A 15,378-nucleotide genomic window follows, 5' to 3' on the forward strand; every position below is an offset into this window, starting at 1 on the left:
ACTGGAATAGAGGTAAAGACTTCAAGTGAAGTACAAAAGAACCAGAACGCAGATACATATTAGTGTGTGTATTTGGATTCAGGAAACAGTGGAACAGGAATCCAATTCCACTTCTTCCTCTTTCTGGTCTAAAAGTGGCTAAAGAATTTAGTGGAAGTAGATTCCAATTCCGCTAAATTTCTTGATCAAGAAACAACTTCAAGGACAACTTTGCCGCCATGGAAAGATGAACAACATGGCTCCGCTTTCCACAGCATCGCATGATCAAGTGAAATCGGGCAAGTCATTGTAATGGTTTCAGTAATGAAATCAAAATGGACTAAAACATAGGGCATTCATAAAAAAAAAGACAACAAAAGAATCAACATAGAAAGAATGATGTATCCTGAGTAGCAGTGATAAGGTGATATTTGAGAGAATCTAACAATCAAGCAAGCATTAACATGCAGGGTACGATTCAAAGATAAATGATCTATACAAAGAAGTGCCATGAAAGAAAAAAGAAAAGCACATGACAGCATTTGATAACGATATATGTTTCCAACATGCATAACAACAACACCAGGCTCCAGTTGTTGATGAAAGGGAAGCTACATGTTCCTTGTTCCAGGTTTAATCTCCCACTGAAGTCTGCAGCAAGTGTATCACTTTACCTTCCACGCATACTTGTAGAGCTATAATCAACCAGTATCGTCCATGAATATCTTGTTAAAAATAAGTTGCACTGCATAAAGTAATCATGCAATTAATAATTCTGGTTGTCGTCACGGAGTGCTTTGGATAGTATGATTTAGTTTTATACAATAAGAATTCTCCTATATGTTACCACCCACACCTTGAGTTTTGGGGATGTTGGGCTGATCAGCAAGGAGATGACCAAAGGCAGCTAAATCACCTGAACTGCTTTACAAATGATAGGTAAAGGTTAAATTATTAACCAACACGATATTGAACATGAGAAGTGCAAGACAAGGCCTAGCCAAACTGTGCTTAAGCATTAAGGAATGCATAAGTATGATGAAGAATCAACAATTTCAGATACCATACACAAGAACAATAGCAGAAACAAAGAGAATGTCATCAACCTGCAAAACTAGGCATTAGGTGACACCAACATGGGTGTCCAAGTATAAAAAGTCTAGGCTGTCCAAGCTTGGTAGTACGATAAAATTCAAGTATGGTTTTTAACAAGAAGAATATGCATATGCACATTATTTAATTGCATGACAAATGTTTTGGATTCATACTGCACAATGATAAGAAGTTCCCTTTGACAAAGTTTGGAGTAAGAAAAAGGATCTTGTCAATCAATCAAATCCCTACCACATGGAGGCCTAGACCTTGTCAATTGGAACAACTGATACTTGTTGCAAAGTTGTCCAAATAGAATTCTCAAGTGAAGCGTCCTTGGTAACATTCTTTTGATACTTCATCATCCTTCAGTACAATGACAATCAAAATTGTCACATTATCCAACACATGGTCAGCTCAGGTCCTGGGAAACCAGATGTGTTTGAGGATCACTATTCATGTTGTTAAGACCTAAGAGATTGATGTGGCCTTGCAGGCCTTTTCCTGTACTATTTGTTTATACTTGTATGGTGCTAGTTAATGCAGATGGCTGGAGGTGTACTGATTATGAAAACAGGTGCCTCATATGATGGAGCACATACACTACCTGTAACAACCACAAATTTTATACAGAACTTAGAAATTATGTTTATATATACATTCTATAATTAACATGATTTGGGCCTAGGATCCGTTACCCGGATCCAAAAGAAAGATATGTGTGCGTATTAAAGTATTTATATAATAGTAATACTTTATAAATAAATAACTAATAATTTTTATTTTAAACTTTTCAAACCCACTATTGGACCCAAGTGGATCCAACCCCTGGATCCACTGTTATTCACGCGACCCGGATCCAAATCGAAATTGGATCCAGCATTGCGGGTCGGGGGTCGGACCCGGACCCGACCCACTCCCTGTAAAATTTTATTACAGGGAGGGATAAAGAAAGGGGGGGGGGGGGGGGGCAACCCGATAGGGGTTGCCCGATAAATATAACAAAGGGGGGGAAACCCTTCCCCCGATATATCGGGTGTTAACACGTAAGGAGATGGGGAGGTGGGGAAGCACACTGCAGCCGCCGGGAAGGTATGCTTCCCTTCCTTTTCGGGTGGCCACCCTCCTACAAAGGGGGACCCCCGAACCCCTTTTTTCTCCCTCTCTCGCTATCCCATTCTCTCTCTCACTCTCCTCTACCTCTCTAACCCTCAAAGCACCCTCCGATCTCAGGCATGCAGCTCGAGACCTTGCAGGGAGAAGCCGACCTTTCCGGTGGTGGTGCTGTCCAGGCCGACCGACCTCCCCTCGTGACTGCCGCAACATCCTCGCCGGATAATGGTAGGTTACTGTGCTTATTTCTGTAGGTATTTCATGTTTTTTTTTTGGGGGGGGGTTACAATAGATATTACCATGATTAGGGGTTTTCGTGTTTTACCCTATTCGAGGAGATGATGGGGATTTAGGACTGCGGGGAGATCCTTTTTAACCGATTGGGTGTTGGCTTGAAGAGTCATTCCTCATTCTCGGATTAGTTATTTTGTCTGGAATTTAGATGGGAAATCTATGTCCTTTCCAATCGAAAACTCTAGTTCGAATTGGGTTTTTCTTGACCTTGGTATTGAAAGCCCTAACTAAGAGTCGGTGTGTCTTTTTCAATCCTTTCAAGTCTGAATTTTGTATGACTGTTTCAAAGAAGGTCTGATATTGTTTGAATCATCGTTGAAATTGTTTTGGATACTTAAATGATGAATATCGCATGCCTTCAATTAATCGTTTCTTTATGTTTATGATTCCTGTCTTACTACCGTGAGTAATTGATATGTTTACGAGTTGTTGACCTTGCGAATTGAACATGTGGGAGAACTTAAGAGGTAGTTGCTTTTGGTTTTTGGGTCCAGCCGAGTATCTCGATCACACCATCGGTTCTGAAGGAATGTCTAGTAGTTGTTTCTTTTTGTTTTTGTTTGGTTCTGCATAATACAACATGCTGTTTAATACTTAATAATCCTGTAAAATGCAGTAGAATGGCTGAAACCATGGTTTGATGTATATGCTGTATGATGGCTGAACTGAAAAATAGGGGTGTTTAGTACATGCGGCTGAATGAATTTTTGGTTCTTTCCTGTATTTTCTGTGTAACACACCGTACTGTACCTCACTTAGTTAATCTGTGGGATATAGTAGAATGGCTGAGTGATTCATATTGGATTTTTATTTTTTTGAATTTCAGTATGCTATCTGAATAATACCTAGTTGTCACCTCTATGGTACATTGAATTTCCTGTGTTGTATAACTGAAATAGGTAGAATATGCTACAGACTCTACTATTTTCGGCCTGCATTGTGATGCACATCAAAAGGTTATGTTTTGGTATATTGGCTATAGACACTGCATATGTTAGTTTCGACAATTGTAAATATTTCAAGATCTTTAGGAGTTGCCTCCTTCCCCTTTAACATGTTGTAAATAGTATGCATAAAAATCTTAAGTTCCTATTAATGAACTATCAATAGTGGGTTTGTGAATGTGCCAATTATCATTTAGAAAAGTTTATCACCATTGATCCTTATAAAGGGCCGAGCTAAGTTAATGATGATTCAAGTCAAAGAAAGTTGTAACCACTCTTTTAGTTAAGAAAACCATGGTAGTGATAGATGAATAAGAGAAATTTTCCTTTATGTGTAATTGTTATGGTTTAAGGCTGGCATGTGAATCACCAAGCCTGGTACTTGAAGGTTTTACCTTGGCACTCAAGTTTAAAAAGGTTAATACCCACATAAATATTAACATTCGTGCTTGACTGGTTTAAAGGCACCGGAGCACTTCAGGTGGGTTATGCAAACAATATGACAAAGGTTTGGGACGGTTTTATACCCTGGGTAAATTGACTAAGGTTGGGAATTCTACTACTGTGGTAGTAGAAGGAAGTTGGGGAAATGCCCTGTACTTCGGGAAATAAATTAAATGAAAAGATTAAACCACTCAGTTTCAGGCTTACCTTGGAGAAGATAGGTGGTACAAAACTTCGGGGACATATGTTTTTGTTCGAGCGTAAAGCGACTCGTTGGTCCCAGTCCTCGGAGTTGGGGGACCCAGACTGCCAATGTGTCCTAGGTGGTAGTTCTTTGTTTTTCTGCAGAAGTTAGGGATGCATCCTGTTTTGGTTTCGGCCTTTGGGAGGTTCTCTCGGTCACTGGTCGCTCCCTTGGGATTTCAGTCTCAGTTAGAATGTTCGGGTTAATAAGATACCCTTGAATAATATACCCCCGAACATTCTTTTCTGAGATGGTTGCCTTGGCCCGTGTGTACCCGCGGGATAAGATAAAATAAACATTAATTAAAACAGTTAGGTATCACTGTGATGAAGTCATTAAAGAGACATTTGCATATTCTTTCAGCATGCTTTATATTCGGTGCTTGTGATGAAACGATATCCTAAAATGTGCAAATATGAGATAATTGAATTCATATTGTGGATGTTATATAGATGTTATGCATGTTACTGTTAGTTCTGATATAGAATATGCTTTAATTGCTTAATACCTTACTTGCTTAATTGTTGTAGTTGCATAAAATGCTTTACGTGCTTAATTATAAATGTTGCATAATCTACTCCTCTACTTAGATATATGTCTGTTATTGTTGTTGCATCGACTTCTTTATGTGTTTATGTATAGACTGAAAATCAGACACGACACCCACATCACCTACCTGACACACGATCCACTTGCAAGAATAATTACAGTTTTCTTACTTAGACGTGGTAGTCTAATTCCTATAATTTTTATCATTTTCAGGCTCAGAGTAGTTCTAGGAGCGACGCTTATAAGATGTTAAGAAAATATCTTCAAGATCTGTCATAAATGCATTTCCTCCATAATATTGCATGAATTCTTATCTGTATTCTTTATGCTCATTTATTTCATTAGAGGGATTCGTACACAGAATTCCTCGAATTTCTAACACCCATACTTTTGTGGTTTTCGCAGTCGCAGGGGATCAGTGAAGCGACTCGCTCCTGAGAGAGCTACGAGTGATACACGTTTGATAGACCACTTCACAGATGAACAACGTGGCTCTGCTTTTTTTTACATTCAATTGTTTATGCACTCTAAATTTCTTTATGCAATTGTCTCGAGACTACTCTATCTTAATTAATAAAATTTTGGTTTGCTATGGTGTGGATGATAAATGTTAGATCCCTTGTGGTTGGTTGAGTTATCCAATGAGGAGTAGAACTGTAAAGGCTCGCGATCTCTGAGAATGTTTCTGCAATGTTTTTTTTTTTTTTTAAATTCTGCACTTTTTAAGGGGTATGAGTTGGGGTCGTTACAATCATTCCAGTTGCATAAGCAACTTGGATTAGACACATGTTGTATGATTTGGGAGAAATTGTACCTAAATCACTATTGTTATACGATAATCAAGGGGCTATCAATATTTCATTAAATCCTATCCAGCATGGGAAGACAAAACATATTGAAATTGATCAACACTTCATTCATCATAAAATGGAGGATGAAGAGATAGAGACAAGATATGTATGGATTGAAGAGAAAGTAGTTGACTTATTTACCAAAGGCCTCACGACGAACATGTTTTGCTACTTAAGAAGAAAGTTGTCCATGGTTGATAACCATGCTCAACTTGAGGGAGGCTATTAGCGTGAGGCCGGATCAAGATCCAGATCCGTGTTAGACACCATGCTGGGACGTGTTGTTTATTATTTTTTTTCTTCTTGACCTAAATGTCGCTCCTTAGTATTCTTTGTGTCATATGTAAATGGGGGTATTTCCAGTATATATATTATCAAAGGTTAATATAAAAGAAAAGCAAGGGGCATGATTTCCCATATTGAGAATCGTGTGTTTTCAGCTTGTTTTCTTTTCTCTTTGCAGGGAACTCTGAAACCCTAATTCTAACATTATTATCAAGGGATCGGGCAAACATACACTTCAGCATCTTATTATATATATTTCTGCCTTAAAAAAACAAAATTAATCAGTATATTTTCTGTTGAAAAATTCAATAAAAGCAGCAGCCAGTGTTTTTGTTTCTTTCCTTGGCTTTCATCTCTCACATCAATTATATAAATAGTTAAACATGTTTCACACAAAATATCAGAATATTACTGTCACATATCCAACTATCACTACATGAACAAAATTTACAGACCTTGAAGTCCATTTAAGGGCCGAAACCACAGCCAACTTCAGGCGGTACCTGAAAGCAGAAATCATCTCAGGCATGAAATCCCCTAATCAAAACCTAGACTGTAAGCAACAGAATCAGCGGAAGTATTTTCTTTTTATTTACAGATTCACAGGCTAAAAAATCCCCCATCCCTAACACCATTTTAGTGCCAAAGAGGTTGGAAACTGGCAAGCTAGTGGCTACCCAGCCTAAATGACACCAATCCTGCAATTTCTGGCTTTATCAATTCTAAAATAATGCAAAACTTCAATGGGGATAATACAAGTTTAAAACATTATAAGTTGAGAACATAACAGGCTTAATGCCCAACGAAATAACTCATTGCAGATACAATGCATAACATCAAAATGTTAACTCTGTGTTCCAGGAAGGGGGCATCAAAAATGCATTTAATTTGAATTAATAAATTGCATAGATAAAGGCTTACAAATCAGAAACCAACATAAAAGAGTTATGACACCAATTCCTTTATTTACAACATTGCAGTTACTGATCCTAAAGCTGGGCATCCATCTCAAATTTTAAAATAAAAGAGATGAGCGTGAAGATGGAGAAGACACAAGAAAGCCTGATATCCTGTACATCTCTTGTGATATTGTACAATAACAAAAAAAAAAAAAGATTTCAAAATATGGTAATGTTTGGCTTGGTCCCTCCATGCACTATATATACATTCACTTCCTCAATCTTGTTTTATTTTAGGCCAATAGATCAAGGCAAGCTGAAACATATAAACTTTGAGAAAAAACAAACAATATACTGGTAGAAAACCACATTGAAAAAATCCCTAAGAACTCTAACCAATGTAACACATGGCTAAAAAATCCTTAAAATCATAATTTCTGAAGTAGCAAATTATTCATCTACATAGTTCCTAGTCATACATCCTCATTGTGCCATTAAGCAGTAATGTCTAGGTGACCAATTCCTTAATTGTTCATAGGATGCAGAAGCTCCGGTTACCATGTTAGGCATCAGCCTTCCAGATTTTGTCACATGTAAAAGGTGGAGAATAAGCAGCAGAAAAAGCCTTTAATGCACACCTTCACAAAATAAACCTCCAAATATCATAGAATACCCTTCTTTGACTCTGTATTCTAACAACTGAAGGAAATTTATAAAAATAGTCTACCTGTCAAGGAAAAAATAACAAAAACAAAGATACAGCATCTACCAATCCCATCCATTCTTTCACTCAATACCCAAATGGAAACTAGGAAAAAGATTATTGGAAAGAGTATGTTACTCTAATAGATGCATTTCATGAATGATTCTAAGACCCTCCAGGCACTCTGTTACACTTGGGCCAGCTCCAACCCGTGCTTCCATCTGTTGCAAGCTTACTTGTTTGCATTCCTCTTTTAGAAGGAGATAAGAATCTTGGGAAATCTTCTCAAGGGCTTTTACAATGACATGGAACTCTTTCCTACAAAGTTTCCCAGGAGCAAAAAATGTATGAAGAACTTTCAAGCAACAGTCAAACAAGACACTTCAAATGCATGAAATTGGAATTGAACATGATATATTTAAAAGATAGGATATAGTGATGTAGCCTGAACACAAGTGCCTTAAAGAAGATATAGCAAATAGACATGCCAGTACACACAGTCCCATAATTCTCCTCTTTTTATTTTGGTTTCTACCCAAGGATCCAGGGAAAATATAGTGTTCATAATGTCTCAAACAGTCCTGCCGGTCATCCAATTCCCTAGTTAATAGATCACATTGACCTAGTAACTCTCCTACCACATACCCATGTCTGTAAAAGTACACCATTGAACTACTAAATTCTAGCCTATACCAATAAGCTCAAGCACTTTGTAACTAAACACACCATTCATGGACACCTCCCTCCCTCCTTATAGAAAGCTATGTAAAAAGATATGAGAACAGAGAGCTCAAAGTCGAGGATAGTATCTCACATTGTAACATGCAAGGCCAAGAAATTCGCTTCCAAGGACTCCAATTGCTTCCCCAAAAGCTCTTTTTTAATGAGAGGGTTACAACCCAGGATTCCATAGTTACTAGGGTCTTGCAAAACCTAAAAACTAATTCATTAGGACCGACAGTCAAAGAGATCAATCAGAACTTCAAAGTACAAATGAAAAGAGAAGTTGGATTAAACAAAAAAAAAAAGGTTACCGGCAATCTTCCAATAATAGCAGATGCATTTCCAAATTGGGTGAGGAACTGAGATTGGAGTTGTTCCCATCTACCCATTTCCTCTCTTGCCCTTTTGTACTTGTTTTGATATTTCTTCATTAACCTCTCCATCTGAAAGATTCAAGAAGAGAAAGAGGGTGTCACATGGTGGTTTAAAACTTTAAATACAAATTGTGGGACAACTGGAAATAGTAGCAACATTACAACAGTTCAAGATTTCTTCAAATCAGAGCAAAAATGCCTTTTGGTATTGAAAAAGTTGGTTCGCCTGTCAAACAATCATAAAATGTTAGGACTCCTTGTAATAATTCTACGTTCTAAATTGTTTTTTGATATTCTATGAAATAAATAAGAAAGAGAAGAAGCGAACTAAAGGTACGACGCTCTCTCTCGTTTGTTTTTGGCCTTCGTCATTGCATAACACCTTTAAATGTTTATTTATTCATTTATTATGTATGTACGAAATGGCATGAAATAATGAAATTCAGGATAAATAATACAAGAATACAAACTTGCTAAAAAAATCAAAATTAGCACAAACAAATATTCTTGACGATATTAAATAAATAGTTTGTTCACATACTCTCTCAAGTGTACACTATGCGATATACAATTAATCGTTTAAATTCATGCCTAAGAACATAACACCTAATTGATAAATCTCTAAGAATAGCTCATTGTAAAAAACTACGCAAAATTCTTGCATTACTTACCAACAAGTTTATATCTGTTTAATAGGATCCAGGAAGAAGAAGAGTGACAATGGTGGCAGGCAAAGAAGAAGAAGAAGAAGAAGAAGAAGAAGAAGAAGAAGAAGAAGATGACGATGCTGATGATGAAGGGCAGAATGGGGCGAGAAGGAGAAGAAGATGATGATGAGGGGCCAGAGGGGACTGTTGTTAGGGCAAGAACAAGAAGAAAAGGGGGCCAAGGGTGGGATGGGCTATTTGCGGCTTGGAAGAAGAAGAAGAAGAAGAAGAGGGGGAAAGGGGGGAGGAAGAGGAGAAGAAGATAATGACAATGATGATGAGGGAGGGGAATTGGAAGGGAAGAGGAAGAGGTGTGGCGGAGGAAGAGGACGAGAAAAAGAACGGCACGGAAGAAGGAGCAATGGGTATAGGAAGAAAGTAAAAGAAGAAGAAGAAGAAGAAGAAGAGAGAGGGCGATAGATGTGTACCACGCTTACAAGGCCTTCTTCTTCTTTACTCTCGCAGAGAGAGAGAGAGAGAGTAACGGTCCAGCTTAAGGGCAAAAGAGTCTTTTTGCATCAGCTAACTACGGTTAAGGCATTGTGGTTGGATGAGGCGGCTGTTTGAGAAATATTTTCTTAACCCAGTCCGCTTTTTGGAAAATTTTGAGGTAATTTCAGATCACCGACGTCGGCATTTCCGAAATCGAGGGAGCAACGTATGCTTTTTACGAGAACGCGAAGATGAGTGATCCATCTCTTGACGCCCTGCAATTCCTGGACTCTTTGGACGACTACCTCACCCTCTTCGATTCGTTGTCTTCTACCCTACGGCAGGTATTCTGACGAATTTGCAGAGATTCGTGCTAGTTTATTTTCATGTTGTTACATTGGTTATGGATTGTTCAATCAGTTACTTATCATTTGATTCGTTCATAATTTCATATCATTCAAACATTTGGATTGAAAAGATTGAGACACGCCATTGTTTCTCGTTTTCTTTTTCATGTCAATGCGTGCCAAGTGTTTGTTTAAATGATTAAAGGAAAGGTGTACTTTTGAACAAGAATTCCTCGTATTCGTTTTCTTTTTTGGCCTTGTGTTCATGCAAGCTCATGGGTTGTGCTTGTTTAGTAGGTGAGATAGTGTTAGTTGGGAGGGCGACTTGAATTTGCTCCAATCTGTTTTTTCAGCGCATTGTTATTTTATAAGATACAGTGCTCTAGCTTCTAAGTTTTTACCTTTTTCTAAAACTTTGCCTTATCTTTGGTTTTACTTGTCTACCCTTCATTCTCTAAAACCTGAGGGGTTTAAAGAATGATGGCCTAGTAAACAACTTTGACAAGAGTGATGTCTAATCATTTCATACAATATAGTCATGTATGATGGGGTCTCCTATTCATTATGGCATCTGGTTACTATGCAACCAGGAACATTAGAAGTGGCACAAGGATTGCATAGATTAATGAGTTTCCATGCGGAGTATCAAGAAATACACCGGTGGGAGGAGCAGGGGCTGAGCATTGGGTACTATCATGATTCATGACCAAGGTTACCAGATTAGGAAGCAGAAAAGAGCAGAAGCGAGAAGAAAGGTATTTTTAAATTCATAAGAAGCGGGAAGCCAGGAATCAATTTAAAAGAGAAGTAGGAATAAAAAAGAAAGTGATATAAGATCAAATGGGAAGTGAATGCTAATAGAATGAGCAGGGAATAAAAACTAAAATAAAAATAACTATCCTTAAATTTCATGAATTTGTAGTGTAAGAGTTAAATTCTTTTCAAAATTAAAAAATAATAATTACCAATTTAGAGGAAGTACATGGGATGTGAGTGGGAAGCGTGAAAGGAAGCACATGAAAAACATGCAAAGATGTCTGAGAGAAGCTTGTAGCGAAGCAGGAAAGAAACGTGTGGAAAGCATAGAAGAAGCGTAGAAGAATCGAGATTCCCATAAAGTTTCGGAAGCGAGGAGTATCGTGCTTCCGAAATGAGTTTTGGAGAAGCACACTTCCCACCTATCTATGAAGCTTCCGATAACTCTGATCATGACACTTAAATATTCAATGAGATGTATTTTTGTCTTGTTAGAAATTTTTGTTCAAGTTAAGCCTCCAACATCTTTTAGCAATGATGAATGTTTCATGCTTTCCATGATTTCAGGCTTCTGATTGAAGTTTAAGCTAGATTTATTAGATGGCTACAGAAACTGGTTCCATATGCAGGCAGGACTTTTGGAGAATAACTGGACACATGGATAAGATTGAAAGATTCAGCTTTCTGGGGAGCTTTCCTGGGATTAAGATTTGCCTTCAAATGAACCTGTTCTGTGGTTTAACTACTCCAAGGTCTTATGTGAGCAAGATCCACTGAGGGAATAAATAATTCACTGGTTGGAAAAAAGTGCTTATAGAAGAATGGTGTATCATGTCTTGGGTTGCTACTGATATTTAAACATGATAGTTTGTTTTTCGAGTTACTTCTGATGTTGATTTAATTGTGTTAATTGTGTTTACTAGAATATATGAGACTTGATCTTCTTCCTTGATCAGCATATAATCCCCTGTTTACATTTTCCAACACTGTTTTCCTGGTAATTACATGAACATGTTACATTCATAGTCTCTAGCATCCATCTTTAACATTCTATATGCAGGGATGGCTGGATCTAGCCAGTGCACGACATTCCATGGGCACTTCTCGGGTAACTAGTGCAGTTTTTTATCTCAAACCGCACCCTGCTGCTGCAACTTTGCATGTAAAGTTAGAAGATGAAAGTATGTCAGGTATTTTTTGGGATTTTAGGAGAGAGATATTTTGTGGTGCACGAAGTGCGATTAGGAGTGGCCATTGACTGGTAACCCCTCCAGGATGGAGCAGGGTTTGGGCTGTGTGTGCAACCCGAAACCTGATTAGATCAGGACATGACCTAGCCAGAATGCAAATTGGGCCAGTCTTGGGTCTGGGTAAAATACATTTACATAGAGCCTCATCCTACCCAACCCGGTTAAACTTGTATGTGGGCCCAGGTCCTGAGTCTTGGCCCAATAAGGCCCTGGTCCAACCTGTGGCTGATAAGGGTTGGGTTGGACTGGTGGTGGGTCAGGCCTTCCCAGAGTCCCATTGATCTTCCATAGTCCATCCCTAAGTGAGAGGTCTATGCTCATAACCTTGCTGTTTAATCTTTGTAGACTTCATGATGGACTTGACCATGGTTTCTTTGTTCAATGTACTAATTCTGTTAATTTGATGTTCAAATGAAACAGATGAGACTGCTGAAGTTGAAGAGGGGATTAGCAGTCAACCATCTCTAGGACATCCTTTTTTTACTCTTTCCAAATGGGAATCCACGGACAATGGAAGTTGTACTCCTAGTCAATCAGAGCCACAAGCACATATGCAGCACAAGTCTGACAGTGCACTGTTGCGATGCCGGGCTCCATCCCGATTTTCTGGTGATAATATCACAATTTATTGTGAACTGAGTTTTTCTTTTTTGTTTCCTTCTTGTTTACGCTGGTATTATTTAGTCAATGAGAAGATCCATCCAACTTTTTATGGAATCTACATAGCTATTAATAAAATGTGTCTGTTGCGTGCTCTTACTAGAGGACTGCCACACAGAACAATCAGCAATTGATGAAGTTTCACTTTCTTCCGATGCTCAGGTGTGCAATCCACTCTGTGTGTTCTGGTCTGAATAAAGTGCAGATCGTCTCTCTTTCCACTTTGATTATGCAGTCGACTTAATATCATAGTGAAGATGCCCTTGATTTGTGGAACAGCTGGTTGTTGGTACTGATCTTAACAGCCTAGTTTCAATTTTTCATGTTATTCTTCCTTGTTTAGGTCCAGAAGCAAAGATCAAAATTGCTGTCTGTTTATGGAGTTTTGGTCTCCCCAAAGCTGAGAGGTGCCCAAATTTCATTCGAGACAGGTTTATTGACACATCCACTAATATTTTATCTTCTTTTGCCTGCTACTTTTGATTGAGTTCTGTATTCTTAACATTTTTTTGCAGCACTAGAAACCATTGTGAAGCTAGCGAATGCACGCTCAAAAATGATGGCGGCTTTTCAACGAATTCAAAGAAATATGGAGGTTGATCTTAAGTAACATATTACTTGATTGCGGGAACATAAATTTATTGTATTTGGTTCATGATCTGCTGAATCTTGAAGTTTCACGATCACTTCTCATTTAAATAAACACAATTTAATTTCTAAATTGCAATGGTTGTTTAGTGTTGTGAAGTCCATGCTTTTCCATTAAGGCTAGAAACTCATTTGGTTGCCCATTTACACCTTAAGGGCATATTTGGAAGCAAGAAAAAATCTCACAAGAAAAGAAAATTTTACCAATGAGAAGTTTTAATATGGTAACTTTTCTAAATTAAAAATTTTCACTTGTTTGTGTAGCATGACAAAAACTGAATAGAAAATATGATAAAAATGAGAGATAGGGGTGGGGGTCGATCAGCCCCCTCTCAGAGAGATAGAGAGGTGGTTGACCACATCCAAGAGAGAGAGACCTGAAAATGGTGGTGGGTAGGATGACGATGAAGATGGAGGAACCTCTTCTTGTGGCAGCCCATGGGCTGAGATGTGTTGTGGGTGAATGGTTGTCCTAATAAAAAAGAATTTTTTATTGAAAAAATTCGTCAACCCCCAGGTGGAGGAATTTTTCCTATAAAAAATCACATTTAAAAAAAGTGGAGGAATTTTTCCTATCAAAAATCACATTTAAAAAAAAAATCTCGCGTTTTAAATGGTTGGAAAGGTTGTCATTTTTTCTTTTCAACTTTCATTTTTCTATCATTTTGTGGCTTCCAAATGTGCCTTAAGAAAACGCAATGTTTTTATCAAGAACAATGGTCATTCCACAAACATGTACTGGCCATTTGTTTGACAAACAACTGGGTGAAGATCAGGTGGGGTTGGGGCGGCTCTTGGGAAGATAGTGGAACCGTCTTGCCTAGAAGCTGTGGTGTGCTTAATGGGTGGCCTTTGTGGATTAGGGCACCCACCCAGGGTTTACTATTTACGAGGTTCCTCGTCGTAAAAAGGAAAAAAAAGATCAGGTGTTTTTTTTTTCTTTATTGAATAATCCAAGGGAGTTCCCCCATCACCGATTGCATATTGGCTAGCCTCCAGTTGATAAAAACCCTTGAGGTCTCCCCTGCCCACGAGTACGCCTAACTTCGACCTTGCAGCAAGGAATGTCACCAGTGGGTTTTGAACTCATCACGTCCCGTCAACTTGGTGACATTCACAAGTCATCCCTACCAGATGAGGGGAGCCCTTGTGGGCAAGATCAGGTGGGGTTAGAATCGAAGAATAATAAGTAAAATAAGCAGGCCACATGGGCTTGGGCTTCGCTTGTCTGGTAGGAGTAGCTACTGCGTCACCTTGTGTTGGGATGTTGCATGTTCAAAACCCAATGGAATAGTTGTATAACTGGTATGGGCCTGCCTAATCCCAGGCTGCCTTTCAAAAAAAGAAAAAAGCAGGCCACATGAATGAAAAGAGTCCCATCTAAGTAGTGAGAAACATAGGTGGTGATAGAATCTGCCCCGAGACTGTGAAGCAGAAATGCTCATAGGGATGTTGAACGTGGATGGATGTCCAGCAAACACAGAAGTCTGTTAGCCTTTATAACATTAGGGGGCTCGGCTTGTTTGGTAGGACCAGTTAATGCACATCACCTTATGTTGGGACGTTAAGTTCAAACCCCAATGGTATGCCTATGGAAAACAAAAAAAATTAAAAGAGCAATGTAGCAATGCCCCATGTCCCCATCCTGAATTCATTCAACAGTCCAAGTTGTTTGTTGATATGGCATGGAATTGCCTTTTGGTTCTTCTCATAGTCACAAATATCAACCATTTTTTTGAAATTCTTGCAATTTTATCGTGAGTTTCAAATGTTGGTATAATTGCAAAACAAATGTGATATTTTCAAAGGGAGGCCCATTAAGTGACTTGGTTCTCGATGAGGGTTCCTTTTTTTTTCAACATAGAAAGTTGGGGTTAGTCTGACACCTACCAGTTTGTTATCAGAATATGAACATATTTACATGAGAGGGTGGTGTGTGTTCTCCCCGAAACACAAATTTGCGTGTTTATGTGTGTACGAAGGAATATCTTGGGACCCACGATAATTCATATGCCAATGTTGCCCACAATGACTTTATAATAAAATAACATATAAAAAAGGTAGATATGCTTTTGACGAAAATA

At 38.4% G+C, this 15,378-nt stretch overlaps 2 protein-coding genes across 7 annotated transcripts; one reads left to right on the forward strand and one right to left on the reverse strand.

Moving 5' to 3' along the window:
- Positions 1-435: 435 nt before the first annotated feature.
- Positions 436-9,632, reverse strand: LOC149832663 (Pentatricopeptide repeat (PPR) superfamily protein). 2 transcript variants are annotated; one of them, XM_090012539.1, is made up of 7 exons: positions 9,166-9,632; positions 8,432-8,563; positions 8,212-8,330; positions 7,536-7,715; positions 6,251-6,298; positions 836-900; positions 436-724 (listed from the first exon to the last, which is right to left on the reverse strand). In XM_090012539.1, exons 2-7 carry the CDS (start codon positions 8,561-8,563, stop codon positions 681-683), a joined length of 588 nt encoding a protein of 195 aa, XP_089868665.1. In that variant the 5' UTR covers positions 9,166-9,632; the 3' UTR covers positions 436-680. The 2 variants fall into 2 exon arrangements, with proteins under 2 accessions (XP_089868665.1, XP_089868666.1); XM_090012540.1 differs by lacking the exon at positions 9,166-9,632 and adding an exon at positions 8,657-8,710.
- A 140-nt stretch (positions 9,633-9,772) lies between these two features.
- On the forward strand, positions 9,773-13,367 carry LOC149832664 (uncharacterized). Of its 5 annotated transcripts, none has more exons than XM_090012541.1 (6): positions 9,773-9,977; positions 11,797-11,926; positions 12,407-12,595; positions 12,750-12,808; positions 12,990-13,077; positions 13,162-13,367. In XM_090012541.1, the coding sequence occupies exons 1-6, from the start codon at positions 9,885-9,887 to the stop codon at positions 13,254-13,256; spliced, it is 654 nt and encodes a 217-aa protein (XP_089868667.1). In that variant the 5' UTR covers positions 9,773-9,884; the 3' UTR covers positions 13,257-13,367. The 5 variants fall into 5 exon arrangements, with proteins under 5 accessions (XP_089868667.1, XP_089868670.1, XP_089868668.1 ...); XM_090012544.1 differs by having other exon boundaries at positions 12,990-13,053; XM_090012542.1 differs by having other exon boundaries at positions 11,797-11,917.
- Positions 13,368-15,378: the final 2,011 nt, after the last annotated feature.

This window comes from Nuphar pumila, chromosome 7 (genome assembly GCF_984573655.1).
Source record: "Nuphar pumila chromosome 7, dmNupPumi1.hap1.1, whole genome shotgun sequence".
NCBI classification, from domain to species: Eukaryota; Viridiplantae; Streptophyta; class Magnoliopsida; order Nymphaeales; family Nymphaeaceae; genus Nuphar; species Nuphar pumila.

Excerpts from the sequence above, each read along its gene's own strand:
- LOC149832663 (XM_090012539.1), bottom strand. The coding sequence starts at position 8,563 with ATGGAGAGGTTAATGAAGAAATATCAAAACAAGTACAAAAGGGCAAGA. Across the intron at positions 901-6,250 it reads GCCCTTAAATGGACTTCAAG|TTCAGGTGATTTAGCTGCCT; the intron begins GTCTGTAAATTT and ends TTTGTAAAGCAG. Across the intron at positions 725-835 it reads CAACATCCCCAAAACTCAAG|TGCAACTTATTTTTAACAAG; the intron begins GTGTGGGTGGTA and ends TACTTTATGCAG.
- LOC149832664 (XM_090012541.1), top strand. The coding sequence starts at position 9,885 with ATGAGTGATCCATCTCTTGACGCCCTGCAATTCCTGGACTCTTTGGAC. Across the intron at positions 12,596-12,749 it reads GGCTCCATCCCGATTTTCTG|AGGACTGCCACACAGAACAA; the intron begins GTGATAATATCA and ends TGCTCTTACTAG. Across the intron at positions 12,809-12,989 it reads CACTTTCTTCCGATGCTCAG|GTCCAGAAGCAAAGATCAAA; the intron begins GTGTGCAATCCA and ends TTCCTTGTTTAG.